Here is a 14588-nt window from a genome sequence, read left to right as displayed (position 1 = left end):
ATGCTTTTTAAAATAGAGTGAGACTCGTCAAACCAAGCTAGATTAATTGATATACGAGTGTATTAATAACCACAGGGTCAACTTCTACCCCAATTGTACTAAAAAATGGGTGAGATCTAATATTTTCGTGAAGTTTAACGATTGTTATGAATATAAATTTATAGTGTCAACAAAGAGAGTAAGATACTCCATGTTATTAGACATTTTTTTTTTTAAGGATTGGATAAGAAAGAATTGAGAAAAGGGAAATTTGATGAAATTCACTTTAAAAAGGGAAGGCAGTCAAACTGTCAAATGGAAGAGAGACAGAGTTTCCTTTCAAAGGTTCCATCTTTTAATTAGCTGCCAATTTCTCAGACATTCTTTGCTTTTGTCTTCTCCTCTTTTTCTTCATTTCATTTCATACTCTTCAAACCACATTCTCATTTCTTATTTCTGAACTTTGATTCATCTCTGTTCTCTTCTCTTTCTCTTCCACCTTTCCGGCGCCCATTTTCCGGCCTCCGGTGCTCTGTTTGGCCTGAAAAAAGAAATGGGGTCTGTCTTCTACCTCCATTAATGCATTTTCTTTACCAAAATGCAAACCCCATCTTTTTTCTAAAGGAAAGAATATTGAAAAGGCTAATGCGTCTCTCTGAATCCATTTATAAACACTCCATTGATTGAGGAAAACCCCCAAATTCCCCAATATTCATCTTTCATTTATCGACTCCAACCTCTCTCTCTCTCTCTCTCTCCCACTTCCGGTCACCGGAAACCGGCTTCCCTCTATACCAAGGTTTGGTTTCGTATCTCTGTAATGGTAGGTTTCATTTTTTGGTTGTTTGTTGTTTGAGCATTTCTGGGATGTTTTTGTTATTTTTAAATGGCTGCTTGGGACATGTTGTGTTTAAGATGTTTTCATGTTGCCAAAATCAGCATAGCTCGACCCGTATACACATGTTCACGACCAAGTGTGTGGTTTGAATCCTCCACCTACTTAACAAAAAAAATGGATAAAGTTTAGCTCAACTCATATACAGTATGGATAATGTTTTAGTTGTAGTGATATATTCTAATATTTATAATTCTTATGACTATGGAATCTTTGTATAAAACTTTCTATAAGAACATATTATCAGTGAACTATCACACAACTTGATGTTGGGTTCTCTAGGCTATCTATATACATCCAAGAGTCGTTAGACTAACTTATGTTCATCTCGATTAATATGAAGAATCAATGACCATTCAACTCTTTGGAGTTGAACTTATGCTTTTAATTTTTAAATGTATCTTGGATTCAACATCTCTTTCACCACAGGACCAACCCATGATGGCAACTGGGTGGTGTTATTCTATATGTTAGTAGCTTGGACATGTGGTTTTTAAATGAACTTTTACAGGTTGATTATAATATCTAGAAATGAGTTTGTTGAAGGAGGTGAAAGTAAAAATGTATATTAGAACTTGTTTATTTGTGTAGGAAGAGAATTTTGATCTTTGATACTAAAAGATTCATCTCCACATTTCATTATCTTCAATGAGATAAATCTTTTCTTGCCATAGGAGAAAAAATGCTGAAGAAATTTTTACAATATGTTTAGATTATTTTCTAATGGATTTCAAATTAGGAACTATTAGGCACCAATCATACATACCCACCTCTACATATTAAAGATAAATGGTACCATACCCTCTACATATTGAAGAGAATATTTGTGCTACACCATGAGATTTTACTACTATTTTTAGGTCGGATAGTTGTGACAGTCTTATTGAATAATTTTTTCATTCAATATGTTGAGCTATTGAGACCGGCATACAAGGTACCAACATATGATCATTTTGACACCATGTTGATATGTTACTATTTGCAGTTTAGTTGATTCTTAAGTATTAAAAATGATCCCACTTAGGTCACTGTAATGTCATTGGTTTGAGTTCAGTTTGTAGTCTTAAAAAACTATAGTTCCCTTCAAAACAAACTCACAAGCTCTAATGAGGAGAAAGAATATGTGTCAAACCTAAGAGATTACACTTTTAAATTATCTCAAAGAGTGAGAAATGTAAATTGAAATGCTAATGACAAGTTTTTGCTCAAGTTTGATCCTCAGATTTCTACATTAAGTTATACAAAAATAATAATGGTTGCTTATTTATTTTCCTTGTTTTCATCAATGGTTATTAAAGTCTTGGTAACTATTCTGCAGGTCAAAACTATATGAATTTCCCCTCGTATCCCCAAAACATGAAGTATATATCAGAGAAGGGATGGAACTCTATCATACCTATCCATTTGAGAGGCGAATCGGGTTCTAACTTTTGCATCTTTTCGAGAGCAAAGGGAGCAAGATATGGTCCGGGCAACGCTCCAGTATATCTCAATGTGTATGACTTGACAACAGTAAATGGCTGTGTTTACTGGGCAGGTGTTGGCATATTTCATTCTGGGATTCAAGGTTTGTTGGTTTTTTTCTTGTAGTATGTATTGTTTTTGAGTGAGGCTTATGCTAACATTACTTCAAAGGAATGGTCATTGCACTTTGCATTGTTGAGGATTAGCAGCTTGAAAGTTGCCATCTCTTTTTGTGGTTATATCTGTTGAATTTAAAATAATCCATACAATGTCGATAATCTTGTCGAATAAAGTCGAGGTATCAAAGAATAAAAACGGTTTTAGAAGCAAGACAGTAGACACTTGAACGAAAGATCTCTCTGCCATTTCCATGTCTAATCTAAAAAGGGAAGGAAAATGCAATTGGGATACACCAAATTGGTTTTTTAATGCTTAAAAATTGTTTCAAAACTGAAGAATTGAGTTAAGATGACGGATTGTATAGTAGGCGAAGTACCTCTCTTGCGTTTTACTGACTCGAGCTATTTGCCTTACCTTCATATAACAATATAGGGTGTCTATTTTTCGTATCTTTGGATGTTCGTGTGATGGTTCGAGATATCATCTCAATGCCTTCTTTTAACAGAATTGGTAGACTATTTCATGATGATGATTGTTATTTCTAATTGCCTTTCAATGCACTTACAGTTCATGGTGTGGAATATGCCTTTGGAGCTCATGACTATCCAACAAGTGGTGTCTTCGAGGTCGAACCTCGACGCTGCCCCGGGTTTAAGTTTAGGAAGTCGATTTTCATGGGTACAACTTGCTTGGATCCCATCCAATTTCGAGAGTTCATGGAGCGCAATTCTGCAAATTACAACGGCGACACATACCATTTGATTGTTAAAAACTGCAACCATTTTTGTGAGGATATTTGCTATAAGTTAACCGGTAAACACATACCAAAATGGGTGAATCGTCTTGCGAGAATAGGTAATCCAACAAAATGTATAAACATTCAAGTTTTCTACGTGCCAATTACACTCAAACTACATGTAGAAGATTCATTTTTTCTTTTAGGCTAATATGTTTCTCTCGTACTTGTCACCGTGTGTGCTCAAATCACTCTCTACGTTCTTCGTTGTAGGTTATTTATGTAACTGCATGCTACCCAAGGCTCTCAAGACTTCAACTGTTCCACATGACTCAAATTTCCAAGGATATGAGAGCGAGAAGCGATTACGAAGTACTTTCGGTTGCTTCACATCAATATCAATGCATCAACGGGAAGTCTCAATGTCTTCATTGTTTCTCCACTCCCATTATAAAGGTTGCCTACCACCATGGGAGCTGAAAGGGTCAAGAAGCCGGTCGATGAAGGAAGGCTGACAAACACTCATCTTCACTTCTTTGCTGCCATTTTTTAATCTAGGTGAGAGAATTCACCTCTTCTTGGCAAAGAAGATTTGCAGGTTCAACGTTTGTTTCTGTTAAGTTTATATGTTAAATTTAGAGGTATTCATTGTGCATGTGATAGCACCATAGCAGTTCATAGTAATTCGAGTAGCTTGTTTTTTTTTTTTTTTTTTGGTAAATGTAGGTATTAAATTTTATTATTATTATTATTATTTTTTTTTTTTTTTGGGGGGGGGGGGGGATGGGGATAGTTTTAAGTTATATGCTTCCTCTGTTTTGTGTTTACTTTCATTACTACTTTTACCACAGTTCAACGTTGAAATTTGCTCATATTGCTATATAAAAAGACATTGTATCATTTAAAATAATTCTTGAATGTTATTTAATAGAGTAGAATCACTGTTGAGAGAAACCAAGTAGCCAAGTGGAGAAATTGCAAACATTAATTTTCAATGATCATGGTGAAATTCACTTCTACAGACCATCCTTGATCTTGAAAGCAAAAACAAAAGTTATTCAAACTAATTCTCAAAGAAAACTACCACAGAGGATTAAAAAGAGATGAACATCAAGGTTTAGAGTGAAAAAATAAGATTTTAATAATAAAATGAATGTGAACACACATATATATGTACATATACATATACATTTTTTGATATCCGTGAATGTCCGAGTCAACTTACGCGCATCTCAACTAATCTCATGAGACAACTCACCTGACCCTACAACATTTGAATGTCGAGAAAATTCATAAGAAATTAATTTCTAGATAAATAGTTATATGGATTGAACTCTTGACCTCTTAATCATTTATTAAAACTGTCTCCTTTTTCCCACTAGGCCAACACATGATGGTTACATATGCATATGCTTACACATGCATTTGATATATTGTTCCCATCCCAAATTCTTATTATTACATCCATTATAAAATCTGCTTTCTTTCTCTAGGATTTGAAAGCCATGTTACCTACCATTTAACTAAATTGCTCCTGAGATTTCTATCACTTAGCCCAAAAAGCATTTTCAATTACACAATCATTGAAGCAACACAATCAGAATGGCCATTGAGATAAAGGGTCTGATCAAGTAAAGATGAAAATGATAAAACTTTCCTATCTTGTAATGATGACAAAATGTGAAACTGACAGATTTTTACAAACATGAAATATATAAGGAAATATATCATTGTGATTCAACGATTCAATAAATTTACATTCATAGTAGGTAGTAGACTCTGATAAAGAAAAGAAGGGAGGCTCCAAAAACATACCTTATACTTTCAACTGATAGCAAAAGAGCAACCTTGTCTTTTCAAGATAAATTAGAGGAAAATACATACACAGATAAGAGTTTCAGTTTCCAGTCCAACTTCCATTTGAAACCAATACTTCAAACACACAACAAAGTTCTACCTCCATCACAAAGGACTTCGTGTTGTGTCGGTGATCAAACAGTCCTCAACACATTAGACATTACCTTTACCAGAGAAGTTCAACGACCTTGCGGAGCCCATGCTTCAAATAATGTATCTGGTGCTTTACAATTCATGTAGAATCTACATGCAACGAGTGAAGTAAGTTTGCCCCACATAGCCCCCAGCCATGGCTCTTCTCACGTTGGATTCGAACATCTTCGGGTTATCTCTTAAAACAGCAGCAGCATCGTGGTTGAGGGGGTCTTCATGGTTCGGTTGCTGCAAGAATGGAAAATATATATAGTAATTAAAAGAACCCCACAAATTAGTGACTTTGAGGTTTTAACTCTATTTCGAATTTATGCACCTATTCCATTGTGTGAAATGTATTTGAAAGTTCAAATATTTTATTTTAGTTCATATACTTTAACTAAATAATCAGTCAAGTCGTATGAGTATGAACAAATGTTTCAAGTAATAATTTAGACATTGAATACCGTGAAAAGATGGAACAATCCGTATATTATAGTGTTGATATTCAGAACGGGCTTCCAGTCCTCTCTTAAAATATTGAGACAAACATTTCCTTCCAAGTCAATATTAGGATGATACACCTGCACGTCAAATGTGTTAAGCTAATTCCAAACACACACATGCACACACACAAATTAATCGACAAGGTCAGCATTGTTACCTTTGTCTTGCACTTCACTTTTGGTGGCTCGTGCGGGTAGACGGGGGAAACTTGGAAAGAGAAGAGAAACGTACCCCCTCTGTTACCAAGAAAATCAAGAAACCTTTTAAGTTCATTACCTAAGCTGGGAGGAACAAACATCTTAACCAAGAAATGATGATTAAAACATGACAAAAAAGCACCGTTTCAATACACAGCTTATAGACAGTTGAATTAAGTCCAATGCAAAGTTCCACTGAGGCCTTATTGATAGAAATGATATGACATCCATGCATATATCTTCTGCTCCAATTGTTTCAAGTGAAATGATACATCATGCATGTCTGAGATTCGGGAATTGTAATGTCTTTACACATGCATTTCTAGTTGAGAAGCACATATTTTACAGCTAAATTGAAAAACGATATCTACAAGAGACTACTTACAGATAATATCCTTCATCAGGATGAATAGTGACTTCAAAGTTCATCAAGTCATCCTTGCCATTAGGAAACGATATACTACACGTTTTTGGTAGGTTCAATTCACTGATATCTACAATTAAAAGTAAAAACTCCTTGAACTCCAAGTACAGCCAGAAGACCAAAGTAAAACAAAACAAAACATAACAAAAAAATCTAAAAGTTGCTATTATATCAAAATAACACGAGTACATAGCCATATTACACCATAGTGAATAGAAAAATTAACTAATGTTTATATCATCAAAGAGAGCTTGATTACCAACAAACCAAGGCTGGGTTTCAACTAATGTTTATATTATATTTATGATACATAGATGGGAATTGGGATAAGACACATTACTCAGCAAAGAAAAACACAAGATAAAAAGCAACTTTCGCTCAAAGCCACATAGATTATATAAGCTATTCCAGTTGGCCTTGATACATAAACTACTGAACTAAAATGATTACAGAAAGTTCTAGAATGTATGCCAAGAGGAAGCAAGTAAGAGTCCAGAACTTTGACTGTATCATGTCACAAGATAATGACCCTGCCTTTGTAATATTGGCCATAGAAAAACTACTCTCAACTTGTTCGGTTGATAGTAGTTAATTCCAGACTGATAAGTGATTTAACAATAAAATTCCAGCAAAAAGAGGAACCAGCCCTGGATTAAAAGATGATCTATGTCCTCATGGCCATGCTATCCTATTTAAAAAATTAAATTAAAAAAAATAAATAATAATAAAATTAAATTAAAAAAATAAATAATAACTCAAATCTGATCTGAACATTAGTGAAGACGATGGTGCTACTATGCTAATAAAAACAACCCAAATTAGGTTCTTATAAACAGCTCTAGAAAAGAATGACTACCATCAACAATCTACAAAGCACAGAACTCGTGGCTTCAAGGTTGACTTCAAGGTCAACAGTTCTTCAACGAAGATGAAAATGAAAATGAAGTAGCTACCTTTTTGAAGACGCAATTCTCCAGCAGTTTGCTTCTTGACAGGAGGTTTTCCATTGGCATTAGCTGCAATCTCTCTCTGCTTTTCCTTCACTTTAAAAAGCTTAATCATCGTTCCTACAGACTAATGTAAAAAAAAGATATCAAATTTGCGGCACTCCCAGATCAAAGCATTGCAAAAAGCTTTTTGAGGAACTAATGACTAATCCCCATTAAATTAGAACACTGAAGATGATAAAACCAAAACGTTTGTTTATTTCCCCTTTATTGCCATTTCAAATTGCAGGCTTAACAACATTAAAGTCAACTCAAACAAAAAAAAAAATCAAATTATAACACTACAGATTATGAAAATACATCTCCTATTGCCATTTCAAACACAATAAATTAAATAAATAAGAATATTACACCAAGTCACCAACAATTGCTATGATAAAACCCAACGAAACCCAAAACTTCCCTAGAGAAATCTCCTCACATTTTCCAACCACATCTTTACATAACCATCCAATCAAGAATTAACCCATTTATATATAACTTTCGAATCGGCAAATAGACAACGCATAAGACTAGAGGGATCAACATCAAATAATAATAATAACCGTAGCAATTAGGATCTCATGAGAAACGGAGTAACACGACTACGATGCAAGTGGATAATCAAGATAAGATTCATTTAACACACATCAAAACAGAAAATCAATGAAATTACAATCCTGGATCAATGAATCAAGCATTAAAAAAAAAAGAGAGAGAGAGAGAGAGAGAAAAGAAGGGATCGAACCAAAGAGAAGAAACAGAGGCTTGCCTGAGGATTTGAAGGAGTTTTAGAAACCAATTGTTGAAAGGATGAAGATGAAGATGAAGATGAAGAGAGAAAGAAAGAGGGAGATGGGGTTGATTGATTCAGAATCAAAACTCTCTCTCTTCTTTCTCTCTGTGAAAAATTATCGTCGTACGTTCTGCAGGCCCAAATTCGGATCCCTTCGCTTTCGAGCTTCGACTGAGGACCGGCGTCATCCACATCAAAAGGAAAAAAACAACTTGCTTCGCCTTCATTATGAGAAACCAATCAGAGACTGCCACGTCGGCTCTGTGAGTGACAGCTCGGTCGACTTACTGCGCGTCTGTCCCGTTTCTGTGAAGGAGAGACGGGACGGACCAGAGATACGGAAGCTATCTCCTGCTGCCGTATCCACCTTTGTGGTTTTACACCCCAACAATTTTTGCTTTTAAAAAAAAAAAAAAAAAAAATTACAAACTACAAAAACCATCTCGATAAGTTGTAATTATATCTTTAAATTTTAAAATATAAAATTTGAGTTTTCAAATCTATACAAATGTTAAAATTGGACTCTAACATTTTTATAATTGTAGGAAGCAATTGTCACCATATTTTAAAGGTGATATTTGCAATTAGTTCTTTTCTTTCTTTCTTTCTTTTGCTAAATTATAAAAAACATGCTTAAACTTTGTATTTTGTTTTTAAAATGTGTCTTAACTTTTAAATGTCTATTGATACTCTTGAACTTTAAAAGAAGTTTTTAAAAAATATCCTTACTTTTAGTTTCTAACATAAATGTTTTTTTTTTTTTTTTTGAAAAAAATACCACTTAATTTTTTTCAAAAATTTCATCAATACCTTTAAACTTTAAAAAAAAAAATTAAAATACTCTTACCATTATTATATAAATGGAAGCCATTAACACCTTGTTTCAAAAATACTATTGAACTTTTAGAAGTTGTCTTCCTCCCTCTTCCATTTCCTTCCTTCACTACTTTAATATCAATCTTCGTTTCCTTTTTCATTTTTAGATCTCTAAGATTTTCTTATCTTCTCTCTTGGTTCTCCTCTTCTTAATATCAAAACTTTAAATAAATATGAGAAATCAAACATAATATAAAAATTATCAATACCTAAACAATCATTTTTCTAAAATTAAATTATCTTCAATTGTGAAAGAATCCATTTGAAAACAATTTAAATAGATATTCTCATTTTTTATATTGATATCATATAAATTTAATAGTACGCACATTTTTTTCCTTCCACTGGTTGTCTTCAAAATTAAGACCCAAATTATTAACATGTGTCTATTTTTATTTAAACTCACATTCAAACACTAACATACAACCTTATTAAAACATTTAAGTTCTACAGTTTGTTGATGATTCTATTGTTCTCCTTTCTTCTTGGTATAGCTTATATACCTTGATTGGAGTGGGTGGTTTTAGAGATTGAGAAGCGGAAGAAAGAGAGTAAGAGAGGCTAGGAGAAGGGAATGGATATAGAGAGGTGTTAGCTCATAGATTAAAGTATAAGAGAGAGAAAATGGAAGATGGATGTGACATGGGATATAGATAAATGATTTTCATAAATATATAATACTAAGAGCCCGCTTGGATCGTAGATATTATTTCATGGGAATATATATTAAATATCTGGGATTTTGATGTGTTTTAAACATCTGGGATTATTAATGTTTGTGTTTGGATATGCAAGATAATTAATGTCTATAAGTTAAATATGTGTGTTCAATTTACCAATTTTGTACATAGAAACTAAAATTAAATAATTACTTAATGAAATACAAGAGAATTTATTGTGACTATTAAATAAATTTAGCATCAATTAATCAATTAAAAAAAATGAATATTTTTATATTAAATCTTTATTAAACATAATTAACTAATTTAAAATAATTACTAAAATAATCAAATTATTATAAAATAATTAGAATATTGATAAACATCATAATAATAGCAATTTATATTAGAAAGTTAAGATGGCATAAAATATTAATTATAAAGATATTAGTTGAAATTTACTAAGTCTAGTTAATATATTTATATTTAATAATTAATTAAAATGAATAATATGAGTAATTGATATTAATTTATTAATTAATTAAGTTATACTTTTGCTAGTTATCTCTCAAACATAAAAATCTTACACTTTTGTAGGGTATTAAAAAATCTATGTCAGATGGATTTTAAAGTTCCCTATAGAATAATATCTTGACTTTTAAAAATTGAAATTATGTCAAACAAACAAAGATATTAAATGTCCATCTAGAATTTCATAGAAAAACATGTGAAACAAACAGGTCCAAAGAGACTTTTGTAATTTTTTATTCAAAGGCTAAGGGTATTAATGTAACAATTTTATATCAAAAGATTAAGGATATTAGTGTAATTTTTTAAAATTTAACAGTATTTTTTAAACAAATGTGCTAAATAGTTTTTGTCTACATAAGGGTATTTGTTTTTTTTTAAATTTAAGAGCATTAATGGAATTTTAAAAAGACTATGGTTTTTGTTAAAATCTAAATATAAGGGTATTTTGATTTTTTTTTTTTTAGTTTAAGAATATCAATAAAATTCTGGATATTTTTAAAATTGCATTTGGATGTTTCAAACTCCATTTTAGTTATTGAAGTTTGAGATAATATATGCGTGGTCCATTTTCGTTAATTTTCACTTTTGGGCAAAATACAACTTCTAAAAAATGAGGGAGAAGGAGAGACAAGAAGAAATATAAAATAAAATGAAGAAAATGGTACATCCAAATTAATTAATATAAAAATAATAAAATTTTCATTAGGCACTTCAATCATGCCACGTCATTTTTCCATTAGGCAATTATCGTCTAATAGCTTTAAAGACCATTTAAAACAAATTTTCAAACCTTAAGAATAAAAAATGCTCATTTTAAAACCGGACCATATAGACACTTAACTCAAGAGAAAAAGTGTATTTTGCCCAACCTTTTTTAATAATTTTTAAAGATGAAATAGTATTGTTTTATAGGTTAAATTACAAGATCAATTTTTTTTTTAAAAAAAAAATGTTACCAATTTAATTTTTAAATTTTAAGCTTTGTGTCTATTTTAGTCATTAATCTTTAAAATGTGTTTAATAGGGAGAAACTATTATTTTTAACCTTAAAAAATTTTCACATTGCCAAACTAACCTCTTTTCTTAAAAAAACTATTTTTTTAAGGCCTTTCTTACTTTTTTAGAGTGGAAGGCTCCACATGATGAAAATACATTTTATTCCCAAGTGTTTTCCATTTTACCTTTTTTTATTACAGCAAACCCAACTTCAATTTTAGACCTTATGGGAAAAAAATGATTGAGATTTCACAAGGATTGAAATTTTTTTTGATAAAAAAAAGTTGTCACGTGAAAGTTTTATAAAGAATTGAAAAATTAGAAGAAATTCATTGAATTCCAATTCTTTTTTCAACTCAAAAGGAAGAATGGTATATAAAAAAAATTAAAATTTAGAAAAGAAAAAAAAATATCCTCTTATAGAAATTTTCGTAAATTTAGGTTAAAAACAACTCACTTAAATTTGTCGGAAAAAAATGAAATTGGAATTGGTAAAAACAATTAATTGAAACTTAGAGAAAATTCAAATTTTCGGTAAGAAATTTAACTGAAAGGAAATGTAAAGTTTTTTGTTAAAATATTAATTATTATCTTAAAAGAAAAAACACCACACTTCTTACTTATTGGAAAGTCTCAATTACTAAAAAAAAAAAAAAAAAAAAAAAAAAAAAAGGAAAAAATGGTTTCTGCCCACTGAAGGTTTTTTTGAAAAAAGAAAAATTAAATTTTCTTTATTAAAATCAATAAGTAATTATTATTTATTTTAAATTAAAATTAATTATAAATTATTAATGAAAAAAGAAAAAACCTTAAAATGGTTTCTGCCCAAATCGACAGAAATGCGAAGTTTCTTTCTTAAAAAAATTAAAAATTAATCATTAATCATTAAAATTAAGTATTAATTATTAATGGACAGAAGTGTGAAGTTTCTTTTTCTTTTTCTTTTTTCTCCTTTATCTCTCTCTCTCTCTCTCTCTGAATGGACAGAAAGTTTTCTTTTAATGTTATATAAATTATAATTAACATTAAAAAACCTTTTACATTTTCTTTCTAATAAGTAAGAAATGTTGTGTTCTTTTTTTAAAAAAAAAAAAAAAAAATTGAATTTCTCCCAAGTTTTAATTTTTTTTTTTACCAATTCCAATACCAATTTTTTTCGAATAAGTTTAAACTAGTTATTTTAAACTTAAATTTACGAAAATGCTGGTAAGAAGCTGGTTTTTTTAGTCTTTAATTTTTTATTTATCCTTATTAGTTTTGAGTTTAAAAAATCTAGAAACTCCAACAATCTTTTTTCATAAGGTCTAAAATTGAAGTTGGGTTTGAAAAGTTGTAATAGAAAAAAGTAAAATGAAATATTTTGAATGAGGGACAAAATAGTATTTTTAATATATGAGATCCTCTACTTAAAATCTTAAAAAGTAAAAAAGATATTAGAAAGATTAGTTTTTAAAAATACCTAAAAAAGTAGTTTTTTAAAATAAAATGTTAGTTTTGTAAGGTCAAAATCTTTTTAGGTTAAAAACAGCAATTTTCCTCAAATAAGTTAATAGACTTTTAATTTTATGTCTAATAGATCTTTGAGTTCTTAAATTTATGTCTCGAGGTCCTTGATCTATTACATATTTTTTTAAAAGAAATCACGGGCATAATAGACATAAATTGGAGAAATTATCAAAAATAGTTTCCTCAAGTATTGATCTTTTAAAACTATCACATTTTTTGAAAATTTGTTACAATAGTTTTTCTTGGTCCATCTTGCCTGAGATGACCCATCAAGATTTACATAAAAAATTAACTTTTACGGACTTATTGTGGTTTTTTCAGTCAAAGCTGGGGCAGTTAACACTGGGATTCTATCAATTTTTCTAAATATTATATAATTTTTTCATATTTTATATATCTACCTAATTTTTCAAATTTTTCAACGCAACGATCAAATTTTGGCCAAAAATTTGAGAAATTTTTGGGAGATATAAAGAATTTCAAGTAAAATTAATATTGAGATTCTTTATGTTTTCCCAAATCTTAAATTTTTTATCTACAAAATTTAAAGACACGGTACACTTGTGATCCATTTGAAAAATCATAATAGGTAAATTCATTTATAAATCTGGAAATTCATATAATTACGGAAACAAAAATTAGGGTACAGATTTGAAAATTTATGTAAAAAATTGATATAATATTTGGTAAAAGTTAATTAATTTGGAGAAATTTTGAAATAAAATATAATTTTTGGAAAGATTATATAATATTTGGAAATTTTAGTAGAATCTCGGGATTAATACTGTCTAAGATTTCACCGAGAAGGCCCAAAACAATGATAAGTTAGAAAAAGTTCATTTTTTTAAAACTAAATCTCGATGTTTCATCTCGCTCAAGATGGACTAAGAAAAACTAGTTTAACAAAATTTAAAAAGTGTACTAGTTTTGAAAAGCAAAAACTTATTAGCGTTATTTCTGATAATTTTCCATAAAATTGATGGTTTTTAATGCTCTAAGACTTTTTTTTTTTTTTTTTAAAGAATAGGTTCTAAGACTTAAAATTCAATTTTATACTAACTAGATAAGTTAATTTTTAAACTTTTTGATTATGTCAGGTACCTAATTGGACACAAAAACACAAATTTTTTTTTTAAAGAAAAAACCTATTAATCATTTTTTAAAGTTCAAAAAAAAGTTTAGGGAGAACTTAATTTTAATTGGGAAAACTACCTATTTGATCCTTAGGTTTTGGGTTTAGTTTCTATTTAGTCTTTGAGTTTCAAAATATTATGTATTTAGTACTCAAGTTTTGAGTTTTGTATCAATTTAGTCCTTAAGTTTCAAAATATTATAATTTTATTCTTGACATTTGAGTTTTGCTTCAATTTGATCACTAACATCGGTTATTTACTAAAATACTCATTTTTTGAACTTAGTATTAACTTATGTTAATAAATTAAAAATCATTAAAAAAAAGTTATAATCAATTAAGTTTCACTATTTTTATCACTTTTAAAATTATATTTCATAATTATTTGTCATCAATTAATTGAAAAGTGAGTATTTAATGAAAATTGAGGTTAAAATGTAAAATCTTGAAACCTATGGATCAAATTGAAACAAAATTCAAATCTCAAAAATAAAATTATAACATTTTGAAACTTAAACAAATCTCAAAACTTACATGTGTAACGTTTGAAATCCGATGGATCAAATAGAAACTAATTCAAAACATAGGGACCAAAAATGTATTTTTCTATTTTAATTTACATATTCTATACTTATTAAATGATTGACATGACAAAATATTTTTGTTTAAAAAAAAAAAGCAAATGGTCCTATTTTTTAGTGCAATAATTATGGGGATGGAGACCAAATTTTTATCTTCTAAAGAGAAAAATCATGTCAATTGATGTCGATCTAAAAAAAACTTATTAAATCACAA

General features: G+C 29.8%; 2 protein-coding genes across 4 annotated transcripts; one reads left to right on the top strand and one right to left on the bottom strand.

Moving 5' to 3' along the window:
- Positions 1–312: 312 nt before the first annotated feature.
- Positions 313–3948, top strand: LOC120078320 (deSI-like protein At4g17486). Of its 2 annotated transcripts, none has more exons than XM_039032559.1 (4): positions 313–778; positions 2193–2441; positions 3026–3313; positions 3468–3948. In XM_039032559.1, the coding sequence occupies exons 2-4, from the start codon at positions 2204–2206 to the stop codon at positions 3707–3709; spliced, it is 768 nt and encodes a 255-aa protein (XP_038888487.1). In that variant the 5' UTR covers positions 313–778; positions 2193–2203; the 3' UTR covers positions 3710–3948. The 2 variants fall into 2 exon arrangements, with proteins under 2 accessions (XP_038888487.1, XP_038888486.1); XM_039032558.1 differs by having other exon boundaries at positions 313–802.
- Positions 3949–4905: 957 nt separating this feature from the next.
- LOC120078716 (NEDD8-conjugating enzyme Ubc12-like) lies at positions 4906–8272 on the bottom strand. Of its 2 annotated transcripts, none has more exons than XM_039033016.1 (6): positions 8046–8272; positions 7265–7385; positions 6273–6381; positions 5848–5926; positions 5651–5767; positions 4906–5432 (listed from the first exon to the last, which is right to left on the bottom strand). In XM_039033016.1, exons 2-6 carry the CDS (start codon positions 7371–7373, stop codon positions 5295–5297), a joined length of 552 nt encoding a protein of 183 aa, XP_038888944.1. In that variant the 5' UTR covers positions 7374–7385; positions 8046–8272; the 3' UTR covers positions 4906–5294. The 2 variants fall into 2 exon arrangements, with proteins under 2 accessions (XP_038888944.1, XP_038888942.1); XM_039033014.1 differs by having other exon boundaries at positions 8070–8271.
- Between the last annotated feature and the right edge of the window lie 6316 nt (positions 8273–14588).

The sequence above is a fragment of the Benincasa hispida genome, chromosome 5 (assembly GCF_009727055.1).
Source record: "Benincasa hispida cultivar B227 chromosome 5, ASM972705v1, whole genome shotgun sequence".
Classification (NCBI taxonomy): Eukaryota; Viridiplantae; Streptophyta; class Magnoliopsida; order Cucurbitales; family Cucurbitaceae; genus Benincasa; species Benincasa hispida.
Note: the sequence above shows the minus strand (reverse complement) of the source record. Positions and strands in the feature narration are given on the sequence as shown.

Bases quoted from the DNA above. Each gene is read 5' to 3' on its own strand.
- LOC120078320 (XM_039032559.1), top strand. From the start codon at position 2,204: ATGAATTTCCCCTCGTATCCCCAAAACATGAAGTATATATCAGAGAAG. The intron at 2,442-3,025 runs GTTTGTTGGTTT...ATGCACTTACAG, and splicing joins ATTTCATTCTGGGATTCAAG to TTCATGGTGTGGAATATGCC. The intron at 3,314-3,467 runs GTAATCCAACAA...TCTTCGTTGTAG, and splicing joins GAATCGTCTTGCGAGAATAG to GTTATTTATGTAACTGCATG.
- LOC120078716 (XM_039033016.1), bottom strand. From the start codon at position 7,373: ATGATTAAGCTTTTTAAAGTGAAGGAAAAGCAGAGAGAGATTGCAGCT. The intron at 5,768-5,847 runs GTAACAATGCTG...TTTGACGTGCAG, and splicing joins AAGTGAAGTGCAAGACAAAG to GTGTATCATCCTAATATTGA. The intron at 5,433-5,650 runs GTATTCAATGTC...CCATTCTTGCAG, and splicing joins GATTGTTCCATCTTTTCACG to CAACCGAACCATGAAGACCC.